This window comes from Erinaceus europaeus, chromosome 2, assembly GCF_950295315.1.
Source record: "Erinaceus europaeus chromosome 2, mEriEur2.1, whole genome shotgun sequence".
In the NCBI taxonomy this organism is placed as follows: domain Eukaryota; kingdom Metazoa; phylum Chordata; class Mammalia; order Eulipotyphla; family Erinaceidae; genus Erinaceus; species Erinaceus europaeus.
In genome coordinates, this window is record NC_080163.1 from 25,336,615 (window position 1) to 25,357,033 (window position 20,419).

Genomic DNA, 20,419 nt, shown 5'->3' on the forward strand with positions numbered 1-20,419 from the left:
CCTAAGTTTCTGGTTCAGTGATTTGTGGAGCTGTCAGTTTCTTGCTGACGGTGGATCTGCCAGATACATGAACAGAGAGTATCCTGTCTTATCCTGATCAGTATTCAGAAAAATTGAGCCAGGATGTTTGAACACATTTTCAGATAGAAGCTTAATTGCCCTCTGACCTGTGTGGAGTTTTTACTTGGTTCCAGCTTTGCATGTCAAGGGAGAATAAAGAAGCTTTTCCAAAGACTCCACGGAATAACATGATGTAAGAAAAGTCTGTTCTGTTTAGGCTTAGAGATAGACAGAGTGACTCCATCTGCCTGCATTGTTCTCTCCTGGCTTCCAGACTGGGAGGAAACAGTAGCAAGCCTGAGCTGATATTCTGATGTTAATTAAAGTCTCATTCAAGACAATCCCTATGTCTCTGCCTGGTGATTTCACTTAGGGTAAAGCCTTCCACAAATAAGTTCCATGCACTTGATCTACTATTACTGATTCTAGTGTCATAATAGAGTGATAAGACTAAATGAGTTTATGCTTTATTTATGTATTTTATTTTTGCAGACCTAAAATCTTGCATATGCAGGATTTCACTATTTCTGGACTGAGTTTTTTTTGTTTGTTTGTTTTTCATTTAGACTGGCCTGAGGGTGGGGGGGAGGGCAAAGTAAGTCACTCATCACCACCTTATCAGGGATCAGAGCTTCCCCTAAGGTTATGGTTCTCCCATGTGATGCTGTGATCACATGCATGGCAAGGCGTGAGTCCTATCCAGTGAATTAGGCCCTAATTATTGTTTTCTTCTACCTAATTATTATTATTAATAATAATTAGGTAGAAGAAAATTATTCTTCTACCTAAAAATTAGGAATAAAATTATTCTTCTACCTAAAAATTAGGAATAAAATAATTATTCCTAATTATTGTTTTCTTCTACCTATAAATAACATTTTGCATTTCTCCTCATTCTCCCTCTCTATTTCTCTTTGGTGCCTTTAGTTCTTTGATCTGACCCACATTGTCACATTTCCCAAAAGACATCTCTCGATTCACCTAGCAATCTCTGTCAACCAGCTTGTACTCAGGTGACACCAGAGTTGAAGCCTCCAGATGGCTCTGGGGAGTTTGGGGATGAAAAAGTTTAGAGGAGCAACAGTTAGCATGGTGCTTGCAGCCAATACCATAGAGCAACGCTAAGCAGATGGTAAATACAAGCAGTTCATTCATTCAGCAAACACACCACAGCCATCAACACATAGTCCTTGTGACTTAGCAGTTAAGTGGATGAGACAGAGAGGGAACTTGTCCGTCACCATTAATGTCATCCTGGTTATTCAGGAAGCCAACTTGGATCCTCTACAAGCTCACTAGCCTGTTGCCACATCTCACATGAAACACAGTCTCTAGAGAAATCTTGTTCCAGAGCACCATACATATAAATCAAAATATAGTGGAAAAATCATTAAACTCAGTAGCAGGGAATTTTATTTTATTTTTTATGTTTAATTCCCTGGACTGCCACCAGAGCTTCCAGAAGCTCTTCAATTCTCCCCAGCACCTACAGCCAGTACCAGAATGTCTCATTCTGGCTATTGACATCTCTGTTCTAATCTTATTTGTCCAGCCTCACCTAGCTGCTGACAATCTCGACAAAATCCATGATGACAGTGGAAACAACCTCTTGCACCTGGCTGCATCACATGGCCATGCGGAATGTCTGCAGCACCTCACTTCTCTGATGGGAGAAGACTGTCTCAACGAACGAAACACTGAGAAGCTGACACCCGCAGGCCTGGCCATCAAGGTGACCGGGTGGTGATGGGTTTGCGGCAAATGAAGGCTGACTTACATGTTTGAGGCCAGGTGATGGGACACCTGGTTATGCACAAGAATCCGGGTTCATTCAAGCTCCTAGTCCCCCACTTTCAGGGGGGAGGCTTCATGAGCGGTGAAACAAGGCTACATATGTCTCTCTTCCTCTCTCCCTTTTCCCTATTCCCTCCCAGTTTCTCTGTCAAAAAAAAATGAATGAATAAAAATATTAAACATAAATATTTCTTTTTTTAAAAATGAAGAAGAGGAGATAAATAAAAAAAAGAGAAAGATTCCTAGTGAGTTTCAATATTGGAATGGAGAGAGAGGTGATAAAGTGGACAGACAGCAGGTGTTCATATTAGTAAGTGAAAACATTTCAGCCACAAACTGCTTTGAGATTTATTTAGTTCTAGTTATTTTTAGAAACATAGAGGTGGGTGAGGGAGAGAGAAACCACAGCATCAGAGTTTCCTTCAGTGTGCTTAGGGCTGGGCTCAAACTGCTATGAGATTTCTGAGGGCAGGCTTCAGATCAGCTATTAAAGAGAAAGGAGTATGAGCTATTCTAAGTCTAAAACTTTCGTTACTTGTGAATAGCAACTGCATTGTAGTTAGTTTGTTTGCTTTTCCTTGTTTTGCTGCCAGAGTTATACTGGGGTGTCATGCCTGTATGATCACTCTACCATTCCCAGACATTATTTTTTTTTTCCATTTTTCTTTTGATAGAAAGTGAGGCGGTAGCAGGGGTGAGATAGAAGGAAAGACACCTACAGTACAGTTTCATTGCTCATGAAGCTTCCTTCAGCACGAGGGGGCTTGAACTTGCACTGCCTAGCATGGCAGTGTGTGCACTCTACTGGATGTGTAATCACTCAACCCCTTAGCTATACCTGAATCTGAGACTTTTTTTTTCATAATGTGAGTATTATGAACGAGACAAATGAGGGAAAGGTGTATTTTAAGAGATGATAGCACTCAGGAGTATTTCATGTAGAAAAGTGGACAGCTAATGGATCACATCTGAAGTGTAAAAATGTTTCAAGGATCAGGAGTTGTTTGGAATATCAGTGCCGAGTTTGAGTTTGGCTCTTGCAAAGCACAGTGTGCTATCTGTCAAAAGCCATACAAATTAGTGTCGACTGGGATAGAGTTAAAACTTAGAAATTATGATACAGGAAAACGTGGTCTTTTACAGCCCTGCTGTGAGTGCCTCTGTGAAATATAACACATCAGTGGAAGGTTAGTCATTAAACTAAAATTACTTTTTAAGAATTTTGGCAAATACGTGTGGAATTCAGTCATATTTATTAAGAAGCCAGAAGCGAAGTTCAAGAAAATATAACACATCTGTGCTTCTGCACATGTACTTTGCTCCCCATAGTTGTTATGTCTTCTGAAACCTGCATAATCATGGGTTCATAAATGGAACTATATTGAAAGTTACTAAGGAAACTTGCTAGTTAACAAAATCTGCTTGTATATTAATTCACAAAAGGACGTGTTTGAAAAGCAAGTAAACCACTATCATACCCTTAATATACCTCCTAAAAAAATCTGAGTGTTTGTGTCTTCAATGTAAAGTTTTGTATATGTGATTTCACTACAGTGGATCAACTTTTTCATTCACATAGAGAGACAGGGAGAGACACTGCACACCGGAGCTTCTCCTGTGCTTTGATACATTCTATGAGGAGCCAGGGTTTGAGACTAGGATGAGCAATTAGCACAACGTATGCTTTACCTGGTGAGTTTTCTCTCCAGCCCCTAGTAGTTTTATACATTAAAAAGCTATTTGGTAGTCAGAAAAATAGCTCAGTTAGATAATATTCATGTTTTGTCATGCATGAAACCAACATTCAAGTCCAGTCCCCACCACACTAGAGGAATCTTCAATACTATGATGTCTTTCCCTCTGTCCTTCTATCTCTGTCTCCGTGAGAGAGAAAAGAATAGTCAGCCCAGAGTAGAGAAGCCCCCTTGACTACCAAAAAAAAAGAAAAAGAAAATAGTCTTTTCTATTTCATTTAATTTTACTCAATGATAAGGCATCATTTCACCAATACTCTAGAAAAGATTTTTATAGAGACCTAATTTAATTTAATAAATGGTTAATGAGTTGGGGGTCACCCCATCAGGCCTACTAAAAAGGCTAGGTCTAGAAAAAAAAAATTCTGAGAGAATCAGAAATCGATGACCTCCGTGAATGCTAATTTTCTTTAGCTGTAAATGATATGTGCTAAATCATGAGCTAAAGTGCAGAAAGCCATCATGGACAGAGAGAAATCAAGTGTGAAGGTTTTTCAACATAGTTGATCCCTGCAGTGCAGAAATCAAGTGTGAAGGTTTTTCATCATAGTTGATTCCTGCAATGCATACCAGGGAACTGAACAATGGCACATCCATTTGAATGTACACATTACTATGTGCAAGAACCGGGGTTCAAACCCCCAGTTCCCATCTGGGAGGAAAGCTTCATTAGTGGTGAAACAATGCTACAGGTGGCTCTTTCTTTTCCTCTCCCTTTCCACCTCCCCTTTCAAATTTTTTATCCTATCAAAAAGGAAGAAAAGGGAGGAGGATGACTATTATCAGTATCAATCAGAAAACAACATCAACAACAAAAACAAACAAACAAAATCAGTGAATACCAGGCTGACAAGATACTGTGTTTGATGTCAGCAATACAAATTTGAATTAAACATAGTCTCTTTTCTTAAGCAGCAAATAGCCTGGGGTGAGGTTCAGTGAATGATCAGTATTGTGGAATATCCAAGACCACATCCCATTTCTTTTTCTCTTTTTCATTTTTTAAAATTTATTTATAAAAAGGAAACACTGAGAACTATAATAAGAGGAGTACAACTCCACAGAATTCCCACCACCAGAACTCCATATCCCATCCCCTCCCATGATAGCCTTCCTATACTTTAACCCTCTGGGAGTATGGACCCAAGGTCATTATGGGATGCAGAAGGTGGAAGGTCTCACATCCCATTTCTGAGTCCTGTGGGAATACAGGCCTTGGGTCTAGTCATCAGTGGACACAGATCAGTGATCAATACTATTACTATTAAAACATCCCTTTACTGTCAATGAATGTTGGCATTTACTTTGCCCCTTTAGTATTTATAAAATATATTTCTTGCTAGATTCCCTAATAGCAGATTTTGAATCTATCCAAACTACACAAGCAGATTTAAAAAAAAATGTCTTTCTTGTTTATATGCCCTAGTACTTGCTTTAATAGGTTGAAAATATTTGGAGTGGGAAGAAACCCACCATATACACTCCTTATATACTATCTATGTTCAATGTTAATTCCTTCCCATCCAATCAACATAGTATTTCCACCTCATAATTAGCAGACAATCAGCATTTTGTATTTGCTTTAATAAAGAACACACAACAAACTCTTAAAACTCAAAAGCCCTATAGATTTGAGGTCTCAGACTTTTTGTATTTCTGGGCAACAGTTTGGGAAATGGAAGCAGTCTTCCATTCTTCTATGTAGTCTGGAATATATATATTCAGCAAATACAAACATTTATAAAAGCTGCCACCCCTCCCAGAAAATTATCCCAGTACACATCCTGCCTCAGTCCACTCAGTGTATTTTGATGGACATTGATGAAGTGGCGGGAGTCCTCTGGAATCATCATTCTCCCATTTCAGGAGCTTGTCTTGCATGTCAGCAACTGACTGCTGGTGCTTCACCTCATTAAACATTGTCCTGAGAGATCTGCTGTATTAAACATAAACAGACTTGCTACCCACGGACACAAGTTGCTCAGATAATATGACCCGGCTGGCAGGAAGCAGAACCAGAGATAAGATATCAGATAAAAAGATTAACTTGAGAAAAGGGACTTTGAAGTTACACCAAGGCTTAATGGCATCTCTTCCTCCACTCTTAAACTCCTAAGATGTAATGTCACAAATCTTTACCCACTCCATGAAGAATTTATTGAGTGCTTTCCAGGGAACCCAACACTAGATACTGTGGGAGTTCAGGGCATTACTTAATGCCCTTTGAGAAAGGGGTAAGCAAAATAACTGCAGAGAAATATGGTCCCCATTCCTTTCCTTATTCAGGAGCCTTAAATCATGTTGTATTGCTATATATACATATATATAATCCTGGTTTGAAATATTTGACATACTCAAATTATGTGATTTAAGGAAAGTATGTATTGTTTTATATACATATATAACATGATATATATTAAATCCTGGTTTAAGATATTTGATATGCTTAAATTGTATGATTTAAGGAAAGTCTGTAATAAAATAATCGTGCACACAAAAAAAAAGTGGGTGGGAGCTGGGTAGGGATTCACCCAGTAGAGTGTGATGTTTTTTTTTTTTTTTTTTTTAATTTTTTTTTATTTTATTATTATTTTTTGTTGTATTTACTTAGTCTCTTTTGTTGCCCTTATTGTTTCGTTGTTGTAGTTATTATTTTTGTTGTTACTGATGTCGTTGTTGTTGGATAGGACAGAGAGAAATGGAGAGAGGAGGGGAAGACTGAAAGGGGGAGAGAAAGACAGACACCTGCAGACCTGCTTCACCGCCTGTGAAGTGATTCCCCTGCAGGTGGGGAGCCGGGGGCTAGAACCGGGATCCTTACGCGGTCCTTGAGCTTTGCGCCACGTGCGCTTAACCCGCTGCGCTACCGCCCGACTCCCCCCAGTAGAGTGTGATGTTATCAAGTGTGAAGACCCATGTTTGAGCCCCCAGCCACTACCTGGGAAGCTTCTTGAGCAGTGGAACAATGCCACAGTGTCTTTCCTTCTCTATCTGTCTCTGTTTCTGTCACCCTCTATCCAACTTTATCTCCTGGTCTCTAAGCCTCTATCTAAAAGGAAAATAAAATGGATGCTGGGGGTGGTAGAGGCAAAAATAAACGTTTTTAATAAAAGTGTGTGGTACTTAGAGCCACCCAAGAAAGCACAGTATCCTGGGATCTGAAACAGCCAGAACATAGTTGCCACCCCAGCGCCTAAAGGGACTGGAGAGGAAAGGCCTAAAAATAGAGTTAAATAACACTGGCTGAGTTTTGACCTTTGACCTGTGGAAGTACTCAGCTGGCCAGTGGCAACCCCACAGAGTAGAACATTAGAGCCAAAGAAACCCTACACTTACTCTTCTCTCCCGGTCTCCTGCCACTGCTTTCCATCAGCCAAACCAAGCCAGAAGCCAGAGTCAAAGGAGCCAACCCATACAAATCAGCCTCCCTGAGCAGGAAGAAGGGCAGAGCAGGGAGAAGCTAGATCTCAGTGGGGCGCTAGGAGCACTTCAGACACCCCATCCTGCTGGATACCCACATGAACACAGTTGATCCTACCTCTGAATAGTTGGATGCTGACTACTCAAATCCCTTACTCTGACAGGTATTGATGCAGAGTGAGCTGATGCCCTCCTGTGTCTGTGTTTTTTTAAATTTTTTTAATTTTTTTTTTTTAGGAGAGCCTGCCCTAATTCCATCCCAGTCTGTCTTTTCTCCAGTGTTCAGTGAATACCAGGAAGGTAGTGCAGGGCTTCATTTGTCATACAGAGTTACTAGGAGGAGCTAAGCAAGCATTCTTATAGCATAAGGTGACAAGCCCATGAGCTTAGTAAGCGCTCATGCTTTACCTCATTTCATTGTTGCATTATCTTTATGAGGTAGTTACGACTTGCCCTCCTATTTCAAAGCTGAGAATATTATCAGAAAGGTGAAGTCACTTGTCTGGGTCTAGTAGCGAAGTGGTGATTTAAGATTTAAGTCCATTGTGAAGTCTGGGTCTTAATCACTAGATTTAATGTGATGGCTGCCTTCCTGGAAGCTTTATGCCATGTGGGGTCTTGTGGGCTCTTCCCCAGAACTAAGAGCTACGGTGGCCCAAGAGTCAGGAAAGATTTGAGGCAAGTAGTGTTGGAGGCAGGAGAATAGCACTGTTTTCTCTTTATTTTGGAAGCCTAACATTTTAACTTTCACAGGGAGAGAGCTCATTTGAAAACATCTAAATAAACAAATGTCACTCTGTTCACATAATGGAATACTCTTCAGCAATACAAATGAGTAAGCTACTCAAACTTGAGTTTTGCTAAATCTCAGAGGCAGTATTCTGAGAGAAAGAAGTCAGACATGAAGGAATACATATACCACTGAGAAAAGAATCCTATTGGGGTTTCCTGAGGAGAGGAGGGTTGACAAGGATGAGAGAAAGAGAATATTAGAAATTTCTCTCTCAATAGTGTGTGGGGGGGGGATGTTGCTGGAAATGTTCTATATTTTGATTTGAGTTGTATTTACAAGAAATATATATTTGTATATATATAAATTCATTAAGCTATATACTTCAGAGTATCCTCTGAACTATATTTCACAAGAGTACCCTCTGAAGTATATTTCACAAGAGTATCCTCTGAAGTATATTTCACAAGAGGAAAATTAACCACAATAAAGTGATCTATAAATAGTGGTTCTAAACTATGACAAATTATTTAAGTAAAAGTTAAGTAAGGGTGTCTGGCAGTAGCACCACAGGTTAAGCGCACATGGCACAAAGTGCAAGGACCAGCAAAAAGATCCCAGTTTGAGGCCCATCTCCCCCCCTACAGGGGGATTGCTTCACTTCATGGGTGGTGAAGCAGGTCTGCAGGTATCTGCCTTTCTCTCTTCCTCTGTGTCACCCCTCCTCTCTCAATTTCTCTTTGTCCTATCCAACAACAACAGCAGTGACAACAATAATAATGACAACAAGTATAACGACAAGAGCAACAAAATGGGAAAAATGACCTCCAGGAGCAGTGGATTCATAGTGTAGGCACTGAGCCCCAGCAATAACCTTGGAGACAAAATAAATAAATAAATAAAATAAATATTAAACATTTTAAAAGTGATGTAATTTATTCAGAGTCCAAACCACAATTCAGCAATATAATTGTTATATGTTAGCTTTCAATGTATATTAAGTCAGATATAAAAGCTAGTACTCATGTTGTTTCTTCTACTGGTGAAATGTTCACTTATGAAGTTTTTTTAATTATTAAAATTACCTTGAATTCCTTTTTATCTTTTAAAAAAATTTTCTTTTTTTGACTTTTTTACTCTAGAATGGTCAGTTGGAGTGTGTACGCTGGATGGTGAGTGAAACGGAAGCCATTGCAGAACTGAGTTGTTCTAAGGATTTTCCAAGCCTTATTCATTATGCAGGTTGCTTTGGCCAGGTATGAAGAATCTTTAATTATCATACTTTATATACTACATAACTTACTTTTTAAAAGTGTAGCCACTAATCCAAACTTAAGAAATCACTGAATTAATCAATGTATTCAAATATTTTAAAGAATTTATGTTAATTGTGGAATTTTTTATTAATTTATTAGGGGGTAATGGATTATAGTACAGTTCGTTGTGGATACATGAGTACAGATGTTTTAGCCAATATAAATATCCCATCATATGCTATTGGATAAATAACAAAGCTGCAACTAGATGATGGAATTTTTTTTTTCACATGCAAGTATAAGAGCCTTTATTAGCAAGCTTAAGCTTGGGTCCCAAGAGCCTCCACGCAGGGGAAGTCTTGCAACCCCAAAAATTTCCCATCTCAGCTTTTTTTTTTTAATTTAAGAAAGGAGACATTAACAAAATCATAGAATAAGAGATGATGGAATTTTACCACAGGCAGTTCAATATATAGTATAAAATGAAAATGTACTGTATAAAAAAAACATTCCCGTTATTTGGTATCAGGTTTGAATTATAAATAAAGATAAACAAGTCAAAAGTGTAGAAAAAAATGTGACAGTATGTTTATAGCAGTTGTCACGTAGGGTATATTCTCTCATTCTCTATGATAAACAAATCTGAATCTTTTGTCAGAAGGAAAAAGTGATAGATTTTCCTGAAAGCCAAATTAAAAAGAAAATCTTTAGCTGGACGTTAGTCAAGGAAGTCCCTGTTAAAAATGAGCAAACACGGCAACAAAATAAAGCTCATGTGTCACCAATTTCTACCTTAGGAAATCCCAGTGTGAGTAATAAACCTACCTAGGTCATGTGGACAGTGAAAATCAACACTAATGCCCTGTGAGAAGGATGAGATTGTATTTTCTTGGAGTCACGAAATGCCAGTACAGTCTTTAAAAGCTCAGTCATGCATTAAAATAGATTTTATATATCTGTTTGTGGCAAAGAAAATCTCTTCTCATACATATTATTGTGTCCTGTTTGGCTTCATGAATTCACCCAACACACTAAATTGTGGTGTTTTCAACAAGAGACTATGCTGTTTTCTTAAGCATGATGATCTTGAGTTCAGAAAGTAGATTTGTCTTTCTTTAATGGGGGTCATGTTAGGTGATAGTTCATTTTGTGCTTCAGTAACTCCACTTGATAGATATATTCTTGTGGGGTTTTTTAAATTTTTTTTTACATCACTGGGGCATAAGCACTCAGAGAAGTTTTTATTATTATTATTTTTTATTTTACTTTTGCAGGTAAAGGGACATAGGGACAAAGAGGGTAGAGAGAGAAGATAAAAAGACCACATCACCAAAAACTTCCTCCAATGTAGTGGGGCCTGGGACTGAACCATTTTGCCCACCCTGTGTTAATGTTCATACATGTATTAATATTTATCGTGGAATTTGACAATAGAAAGTTCACTATATAGTATAAAAGTAAAATTTGTTGTTCAGAAAAGCTGTTCCTGTTCTTTGGTATCAGGCTTGAATTTTAAAGAAGGATAAATAAATCTTGTGCCAGGCACTGAGTCACTGGATTTGTATACTTTTACTGACTTAGTCCTTAAAAGAACTATGTAAGATCCTGTTGGATTTATCTCTATTCTATTTATCTCCATTAACAGGTGAAGAACCTGTTAAAAGGAAAATAACTTGTATGTGATCTGATAGCTGGTAAGCCCAAATACTGGATCTCACTCTAGGTCCTCTGATTTCAGGATCAGATAAGTTTTGTCTACAGTGGGGATGTACACAGTTTGTTTACAGCAGTAGTACTGATAAAACGGAGAAAGACAGTTTTACCATTTTTGTCTAACAATAGCTGTCGATATCCAGAGCACTTGCTCAGCTCATCTTTGTGGAAATGAGTTGATTAAGAGAAGGAGCAGGAAGAATATTTGAAGCTTGTAAAAGCCACTGTATCTGATTTCTCCATTTTATCTTTTTTGGTATATTGTATTGTAGAGCCCAAGAAATAGTGTCCTACAAACAACTTTAATAACTATTGAGCCTATTCTAAAGACTTTAATTTATCTATTTATTACTTATTTGCTATTATACTGGCAAGGAGGAAAATAGAATTTTCAAATGATCAAAGGGCATTATCACCGCTAATCTTCACAAATTACGTTTGAGTAGGTTGAATGTGCCTGGCTTCGTTTGTTTAAAACTCATCAAGGAAACTTCTCTGTCAGTAGAATAGCTGCCCGTGCTTTTTGGTAGCATTTTCCAAAGAAAAGGAGAAAAGGAGTCCATCTCATCTCATTCTGAGACTCTCAGTAAATATTTGGACATTGGGCACTCTTTACCTTGGAAGATGTTTTTTTTTTATGCCTGTTTCTTTATTCAGCCCTCACAGTAGGTTTCTCATAACCCTGAAACTATTGGGACAGAACAAACACACCCTTTCAAGGGCTGGTTGAGTCATAATCTATATAGCTTATTTGGCTGAACTCTGGAGTAATAGGGAAATCAGTGACCTATTTGAAGAACCCTGTCTAACTTTTGCTTCATTCTAGTACCAATCCAGGTTATTATTTCTAGCTTATAAGTCTTTGTAATGACCGAAAGCACAACTTTGAACCAGGCAATCCAACAACAACCTTAAGAGAGCCTTATGACCCAAGTGGAAAATAGGGAAGCCCCCAAATTCTGTTCAGCCCCATCCATCCTCCACATCAGCCCTTTATGTAACAGATAACCTGTGGAGATACTGACCTTGGAGCCGGGACAAGGCTAATATTTTCTCAAGGAGGAGTGTTATTGAACAGCTCTCTAATGGATTCAGCACATGCAAGTTTTTCTACATCAAGCAGGGCACTTGAGTGTGTGCTGGTTTTGTTGCTTCAGTAAATACCTCACAGAAAGGATAGTGCAGAGGAAAATTCCTCTCTGGGTTTATTTTAGTGATCCTCTGCCCTCCAAATAGATTCTGAAAGAACGACTCCACCGGTCTCCTAATTGTGTCCATTTTCTTGTAAGATTTGCCATCAGAGACTTGAGTTGCTATAGGTTTGCTCACAGTTTTTAGTTTTGTCCTGGAGTGATAGATCTTTGGGTGATGGGAATTGATTTTCCCTATCTTGACACATGGAGTCTCATAGGGGGCAATTATTCCACCATCTGATCGAAACAAGCAGAACTATTCATGCTTGAGGATGAGGTGCCTGCCTCAGAGAGTGAACGTGGGTGTCCTTGGATTAGCCTCTTTCCCTGTCCCAGGAGGGAAGTGTTGCTGGCAAAATATTAGAGACAGAACTGTCTCCATTTCAATCTGGCACCCATGGGACTTAGGCTATTTTATCTGAATGTTAAGATTCAGATGAGGGCAGCCAGGTGGTGGTGCACTGGGATAAGCACACATAGAACAAAGCCAAGAACTGGTGCAAGGATCCTGATTCAAGCCCCCAGCTCCCCACCTGCAAGGAAGTTGCTTCACAAGTGGTGAAGCAGGTGTGCAAGTCTCTATCTTTCTCTCTCCCTTCCTGTCTTCCCCTGCTCCCTCAGTTTCTCTCTGTCCTATCCAATAAAAAAATGGAAAAAATGGCCACCAAGAGCAGTGGATTCGTAGCGCAGGCACAAAGACCCAGCAATAACCCTGCAGGCAAAAAAAAAAAAAAAAAAAAAAAAAAAGATGTCAATAGCCTAACCATACTCTTCTGACAAGCCTCTGGCCCTCTGCTATTGAGACCTCTGCGTGCCCTGTGCTGGCCTCCAGCTCAGTGGGCTCTGCGAGACTTTCAGCATCAAGCCTGTGATCATCTCCTCCCTGAATCTTTCATTGGGTCAAGAGATCCTAGTACAGAAATAATCCCATCGTAGTGTCATATATTCTGCAAGGATACCTTAGCCTACCTTGTGTTTACTCTCTACATTCAATGTTTGTCCTGTCCCAGATAAAATGAGAACCAAAAACAGCAGGGTGATCTTTGAAGAATTCTAAGCTCAGCGACTTCTCAGAATGGGCACTGTCCTTCCACAAGTGCCAGGTGTGCGAGGGAGAGAGATGTTCCTGCAGGTTGGGGGTGATTGTTTTTACCACAGTTTGTTTTCCAACAGGGAGATATCCCACTGACTTTATTATCTCACCATCATCGGGGTTGAAGTATGTAGACAACTCGGGAAGTGATGTAACTGTAGGTGAAGGCAAATTAGAAAAATCTTTGATTAACCCAAGTAGCCCTCCACAGGCCAAGGATTAAGCTTTGAGAGAATGTAATGACACATAGCCCCATGGACCTGCAGACTGAGTGACAGTAGAGCCCAGTGTCTGTGATGCCAAGTGTATACATGGCACCTGTCCCTTGCAGTCAGGGGTCACACTGAGCATTTGAAGATATTCATTGGAAATCGGAATCATGAAGAAAGAATATTGACTCCTGAGTCAAGCCATATGGGTTTTAATCCCAACTCTACCATACATGCATGATTTTTTAAATTGTCTTTACTTATTTATTGGATAGAGACAGCCAGAAATTGAGAGGAAGGGGGAGATAAGGAGACGGAGAGAGGGAGAGAGGGAGGGAGAGAGAAAGAGAGAGAGAGAGAGAGAGAGAGAGAGAGAGAGGAAGAGAGACAGACACCTGCAGCACTGCTTCACCACTTGGGAAGCTTTCCCCCTGCAGGTGGGGACTGGGGGCTTGAACCCAGGTCCTTGTGCACTATAACACATGCGATCAACCAGGTGCACCACTACCCAGACCCCATGCATGATTTTTTAAATTTATTTATAAAGCGGAAATATTGACAAGACCATAGAATAAGAGCGGTACAATTCCCACCACCAGAGCACCATATCCCGTCCCCTCCCTTGAAAGCTTTCTTGTTCTTTATTCCCCTGGGAGCATGGATCCAGGATTATTATGGGGTGAAGAAGACAGAAAGTTTGACTTCTATAATTGCTTCTCTGATGAACATGGGCATTGAGAGGTCAATTCATACTCCCAGCCTCTCTCTCTCTTGGGCTGAGTGCTGGAGAGATGGGGTTCCAGGACACATTGGTGAGATCATCTGCCCGGGGAAAGATTTTTTTTTTTAAATATAAAGGGACTTCCTTTCTTTCTTTTCTCTTATCTTTAAAATGAGGAAAATAGAGATAATAAGACCATCCTTGAAGGATCACTCTGAGAAAATTGAGAAATGCTACACAAACAATGGCCAATGTCAACTCAGAATAGAAAATAGGTAAATGTTAGCTATTATCAGCATTGAAAATCACTTTATTTATTTATTTTAAACAGAGAGCTGCTTTGTTCTGACTTACATTGGTGCAGGGGATTGAACCTGGGACTTTGGAGCCTCAGGCATGAGAGTCTCTTTGCATAACCATTATGCTATCTACCCCTGCCTCAAAATCACTTTTTTCCCTCTTTTTTGCCACCACAATTATTGATGGGGTCCCTTGCCTGTATGACTCCATTGCTCCTGGCAACATTCCCCCCCCCCCTTTACTCTTTTCTTCAGTCAAGCTGAAAGAAAGGGAGGGATAGAAAAGGAGAGAGACAGACACTGTAGCATTCCAGCACTCACGAAGCTTCCCCCCTGCAGGTGTTCCCATGTTCAGATCCAGGTCTTGTGTGTGTCCTACTGAATGAGCTATACCTGCCAGCTTCCTGGAAAGCTGCTAATGTATTATTTTTATTGCTGTCATTATTATTTAATTTTACCATGGCATATAAGAGGAAGTTGCCAATAAATGCTTTCGGTCTCAACTCATTTGATCAATACTTAGAGGCACATTTTTCACGTTTTGCTATATCTTCATCTACATCTATATGATGATAAGAGACATTCTGAAATTTCTGCTTACCTTTGAAAAATTTTTGTTTACATTTTAAATTCTCAAAACTGAAGTGACTTGTTTAATGGATGGCATATTTGATTTGATGAGCTGTCATCGCAAGGTCGCCTCCTTCTGAACTTATCATTACATCCTAAACTGTGGAGAGTTTAGAGGGTTTGGGGTGACAGTAGGCCTGTGGCCTACTCTCCAGTTCCAGTTTGTGTTCAGCTTTGTGCAGAGACTCTCCTAAGTTTCATATGTTAATTGACTTTTCAAACAATTGATGTTGCCTTTAGGAATACACAAAATACAGCATTAAAATAGGTTTCCCAAAGAGCAAATAATCCCTGGAAGAGGAAACTATGACATAAGGTTTTTAAGCAGTAGATGAAGGTTGAGTGGCTTTATGTTTGTGGGGGGGAGGGAGATGTCACAATCAATGAAATGTATGTGGAAGAGGCATTCTGTGAGTGTCCGTCCAGTGACTGTACTGGCTGTTCTATGAAAACCAGTGAACATAAAAATCTGCAGTGACCCATTGGCCTCTCCCCCTGTCATGGAGAGAGAGAGAGACTGATTGATTGCTAGAGGTCTAAGACGGCAGCTGGACTCCATTACCTATCTCTCTTACAACACATTCATTCACAGGGACCTTTCTATCTGGAGAAAGTGGCTGCATTTGTTTTGTTCTCCTTCCTAGGTATATGTGTCATAAATAAGTCACCGTTCAAATTATAGGGCCATGGGACTGGCAAAATAGCTGATCTGCATAGTTGTGCCTGCTTTGTCATATGCATGACCCAGGGTCAAGCCAGGTTCCCTCAGATTCCTGTATAAAAAATACAGGTTTCCCCCATTATCAGAAAATAAAACATCCCCATTTACTAGGAATTGGTAGGTTACCTGGGAAAGTTGTTATTATGAATTTATATGGACAAAATTGGAGAATGATCAGGCCTTAGTAAAACCCTACCATAGTATTTACATAGTAAATAAAGTTCTAGTAGTAAATACCTGGGAAAGCAACTGCAAGTCAGTTTCTCGCCCTGCCTAGTTGGGAAAGCCAAAGTGTCTGGCTTATATCGTATTTGTGTGGGAGCGTGGTTTTTCTTTATTTGTTTTTTGTTTTGCCACTAGAGTTACTGCTAGGGCTCAGTGCCCTAAGGATGAATCTACCCCTCCTAGAAATCACTCCCCCACCTCCTCCCCCTTTTTTTTCCTTTTTCTTATTTTTGATAGGACACAGAGAAATTGAAGGGAAAAAGGAGAGAGAAAGAGGAAGAGAAAGAAACACTGGTAGCACTGCTTCACCACTCATGAAGCTCCCCCCATCCCCTGTAGGTGGGGACCAAGGGCTTAAACCTGGATGTCGGCACATGCTAACATGCACACCCAACCAGGTGTGCCATCACCTGGCCCCTGTCCCTTATATGTAAAAGAATACATGTTCTGAGCCAGTATCGAACAGAATATGCTTATGAAGGAGAGGATCAAGCATAAAGGTATAGCCTGCCCAAGTCTTGACTCTCAGCCCAGGTCTCCAGGTGGTATGTCCTGCACCTTACCCTCTAGAAATGCTGAGAACTTGACTTGCTACAAGCTTGCTGTGCCTTTGTAGCTGACACCCCCCCTGCATCCCTGGCTGCATTCTTGGTTGGTTGTTGGCATTGATTACATTTTTCCCTTCCTGCTCTTTGAGGGAGTCTTACCCCCTGTTGTCCATGTGGAAAAAGTGTGGTACAAATATTCCATCTGTCCCTGATGTCACAGATGCCTTCTCAGACAGTGCCCTGTTACCCCCCACAAAGGGTGAAACATTAAAGGAGTGAGCTGTTTTTATCCAACATTCCTTTAGCAGATTAGTTGGCATGTTCTGAAGGTGAAGGAAAATTTAATCCAGAAAAGTATAAAAGTTCATAACCAGTCTGAGCAAATAAGTGAGGCAAAAAATAAAGTCCTTTTAAAGGCAGAAAAAAAAAAAAAGAGGTTCAAGGCTATTTCAGCTCAGGATCATCTTTTTAAATGTCAAATTCCACTCACTAAACTTCATGCTGTTGTTTTTATCACTCCCATATTTTTTTAACATTAGATTTAATTGTATTTTAAAACAGAGAAATCCCACCCCCTGTTTTCTTTAGAGGTCAAACATAACAAAAAAAATACCACCAAAAACTCAGTGGATAAAATTCAAAGAGGTTATTTATAAATACATTGACTGTTCCATATCTGTACTTTTGAAAGGTCACATTCAGAGCTTTCTATACCCATCTCTTAACATGGAAGAAGAAAACTTTATGTGTCAAGCACTATCATTTGGTCAGAAAAAATCAAGAGTGTCCTGATTTTATTTTATAGTTGGCAATTGAAAGCTTTACCCTTTTGTAAACCTGTTGATTTCAAGTGGCCATGGGATTAGCTGGCATTATGGAGTCAAGAATTAACTACTTTCTCTTCAATGTATTTTTTTTCTTTTTTTTTAACAGTTTAATTTTTAAATTTTTTTTATTTATAAAAAGGAAAGATTGGCAAAACCATAGGATAAGAGGAGTACAATTCCACACAATTCCCACCATCAGAATTCCATATCCCATCCCATCCCCTGAAAGCTTTCTATTCTTTATTCCTCTGGGAGTATGGGCCCAAAGTCATTATGGGATGCAGAAGGTGAAAAGTCTGGCTTCTGTAATTGATTCCCCGCTGAACATGGGTGTTGACAAGTCTATTCATACTTCCAGCCTGTCTCTCTCTTTCCCTAGTGAAGTGGGGCTCTGGGGAAGTGGGGCTCCAGGACACATTGGTGGGGTCGTCTTTCCAAGGAAGTCTGGTTGGCATCATGGTAGCATCAGGAACTTGGTGGCTGAAAGAAGAGTTAGCATATAAAGCCAAATAAGTTTTTGACTAATCAGGGACTAAAGGTTGGAATAGTGCAGATGAATAGTGGGGGTTGGGGGGAGGGCGCTCTGTTTTTTGTTTTTCCTGTTAATAGTCTCCTAATCTAAAGACAGAGTAGCCAGAACATTGTCTTGGGACCAAAGACCTGGATCCTAGTTTTATTTAATTCATTCATTCATTCATTCATTCATTTTTGCCTCCCAGGTTATCACTAAGTCTCAGTGCCCTGCTCCTGGCAGCCATTTTTTTTTCCATTTTACTGGATAAGACAGAGAAAAAATGAGAAGGGAGGGGAGACAGAGAGGGAGAGAGAAAGACATTAGTAGACCTGCTTCACCACCTGTGAAGTGTCCCTGATGCAAGTGGGGAGTGGAAGCTCAAACCTGGATCGTGATGTGGGTCCCTGAGCTTAGTACTATGTGCACTTAACCGGGTGTACCACTACCCAGCCCTGCTAGTTCTAGTTTTGGGTCAGTCTGGTTGAGTGATTTTGAAATTTTCTGTGTATCTATTTTTCTACCCATATGTTACGTAAAAGACTATTTCCATAATAATTATTAAATTTAGGATTTATTTATTTATTTTATGAAAGAAAGAGACCAGACTACTAGTCTAGCATATGCGGTGCCAGAGATCAAACCCAGGGCGTCACACTTGCAAGTTTCTTCATAACTTCCTACTGTCTATAGATTTTCAGTTCACCCTACTAGACTTGTCATGGAACTGTTTGCAGTATGGGAAGCTTGGCTGTCTGTATCTCAGCTTTATAAGCTGGGGTTTTGACTTCTTCTCTCTTTGTGTTAGACTTCTCTTCAGGAGATCCCACTAATCCCAACTGTCTTTGTTTGTAGGAAAAGATTCTTCTGTGGCTTCTTCAGTTTATGCAGGAGCAGGGCATCTCACTGGATGAGGTGGATCAGGATGGCAACAGTGCCGTTCATGTGGCCTCACAGCATGGCTACCTGGGCTGTATACAGGTACATGGGGCCTGTTGTTTTCAGGAAAGTAATGGCATTCGTCAAGAAATGTGACAAATAATAGTAGTAATTTTGTCCATCGGGAGAATGTCTGCATTAAGTCAACTTTTTCCCTTGTAGCACTCAATAAGGAATTACAGTTGACCCCTCTAGAGTTAAAACCCCCATGTAATTTTGACTTCCCCTAAAAAATTTAGCTACGAAAAGCCTGCGGTTGACTGAAGCCTATCTTAAAGTAAATTATCACATTTAATAAGTTATATGTGCTATGTAATGTATTATTGTAATTATCTTGTTTTATTTTATTTTTTGCCATCAAGGTTATTGCTGGGGATCAGTGCCTCAGTGCCTGCAGAACATCACCACTCTTGGTGGAGATTTTTTCCTTTTCTTCGATGGAGGTGGGAGACAGACAGGCAGGAAGGGAGAGAAAAAAAAGAAAGAAAGAAAGAAAGAAAGAAAGAAAGAAAGAAAGAAAGAAAGAAAGAAAGAGAGAGAGAGAAGGAGGGAGGGAGGGAGGGAGGGAGGGAGGGAGGGAGGAAGGAAGGACACCTGCAGTACTGCTCCACCAAGAAGATGGAGCTACAATTGATAACAGGAAGAGCTGGAATTAGATATAAATGAATTCCCTAAGGTAGGCAAGTCCTGGACCATCCTCTTCACTCACCAGCTCAGGCAACCACATTCTTTTAGCCCTGAATATCTTACAAGTATCATCATGCTCATGGTGTATGGAGATGTAAAAAGGTTAGGGAATAGAGCCACAAGGGAGTGGGGAGGGTGAGTCTTCCCTCTGCTTTAGTCCTTATGAGGGAATTCTCCAAGAGGGCTGTTTAGAGTGTGTGAGGTTCCTCTGGGAAGAAATATTCGCATGTCATTCCTTTATGCAGACTTGCAAAGAATCTGAGACAGACCCAGTAGGTGCTGCCATCTTAATAGATGGTGGTGGTAGGAGAGCCCAGTCAGGGTTTTCAGGGATTTGGGGCACTTGTGAATATGAAGCACAGAGAGAACTTTGTACTTATAAAAACTCAAAAACCTTTATTGACAAAGCCAAGAAAAGCTAGTGGAAGAAAAGAAGGGGGGCGGAAAGAAGTGAAAGTGTAGGAGAGGAGAGGCTTGGAATTAGAAACACGATGGGAGTTTAGATTTCACCTGAAAGCTAATTTTTAAACAGAAGTCAGACTTTTTCAGATAGAGAATGACAGGAGAGAAGGAAAGAGACCACAAAATCAAAGCTTCCCCCAGTGTTGTGTGGGGACAGGCTCTATCCTAGGTGATTCTTATGCTAAAGCAGGAACCTCTCAGGTGAGCTATCTTCCAAGCGCAAGTTCCTCACTCTTAACAGGCTTCCCCTCAAGCTTAACTAAAAGGCCAGAGTATGGACAGTCCCCGAACGCCTCATAAGGGAAGGCCTCAGGACAGAGCACCCCTCCCGTTTCCAGGACTCCTCCCCAGGATCTGGCCGGTGCTGCTTTGTAGACTCTAAAGGATGGTGTCTTCATGCCAACTGCTAGAAGTACAGACCCTTTTGTATGTGATGGTTCTCCTCCCCCCACCTGCTATGGTCTCTATTAACTGGTTTTGGGACATCAGGGAAAGTGACATTCAGTCTTCTGTTGCAGAGATTAAACATGGTGTTTAGGCTGGAGAAGTGACTCAGGAGACAATTCAGGACTTCCATACATGTAGTCCCAGTTTCCATTGCTAGGCTACACATATGACAACACAGCC

General features: G+C 40.2%; 1 protein-coding gene across 8 annotated transcripts in view; it reads left to right on the forward strand.

The window, feature by feature from the left end:
* SNCAIP (synuclein alpha interacting protein) overlaps positions 1–20,419 on the forward strand; it is a 214,456-nt gene that overhangs the window by 157,891 nt on the left and 36,146 nt on the right. For 7 of the 8 annotated variants that reach the window (XM_060177445.1, XM_060177458.1, XM_060177454.1 and 4 more), the window contains exons 5-7: positions 1,613–1,792; positions 8,901–9,014; positions 18,560–18,685. In XM_060177445.1, the coding sequence (XP_060033428.1) occupies positions 1,613–1,792; positions 8,901–9,014; positions 18,560–18,685 (420 nt within the window). The remainder of the gene's footprint in view (positions 1–1,612; positions 1,793–8,900; positions 9,015–18,559; positions 18,686–20,419) is intronic. The other variant, XM_007527567.3, reaches the window with a different exon arrangement.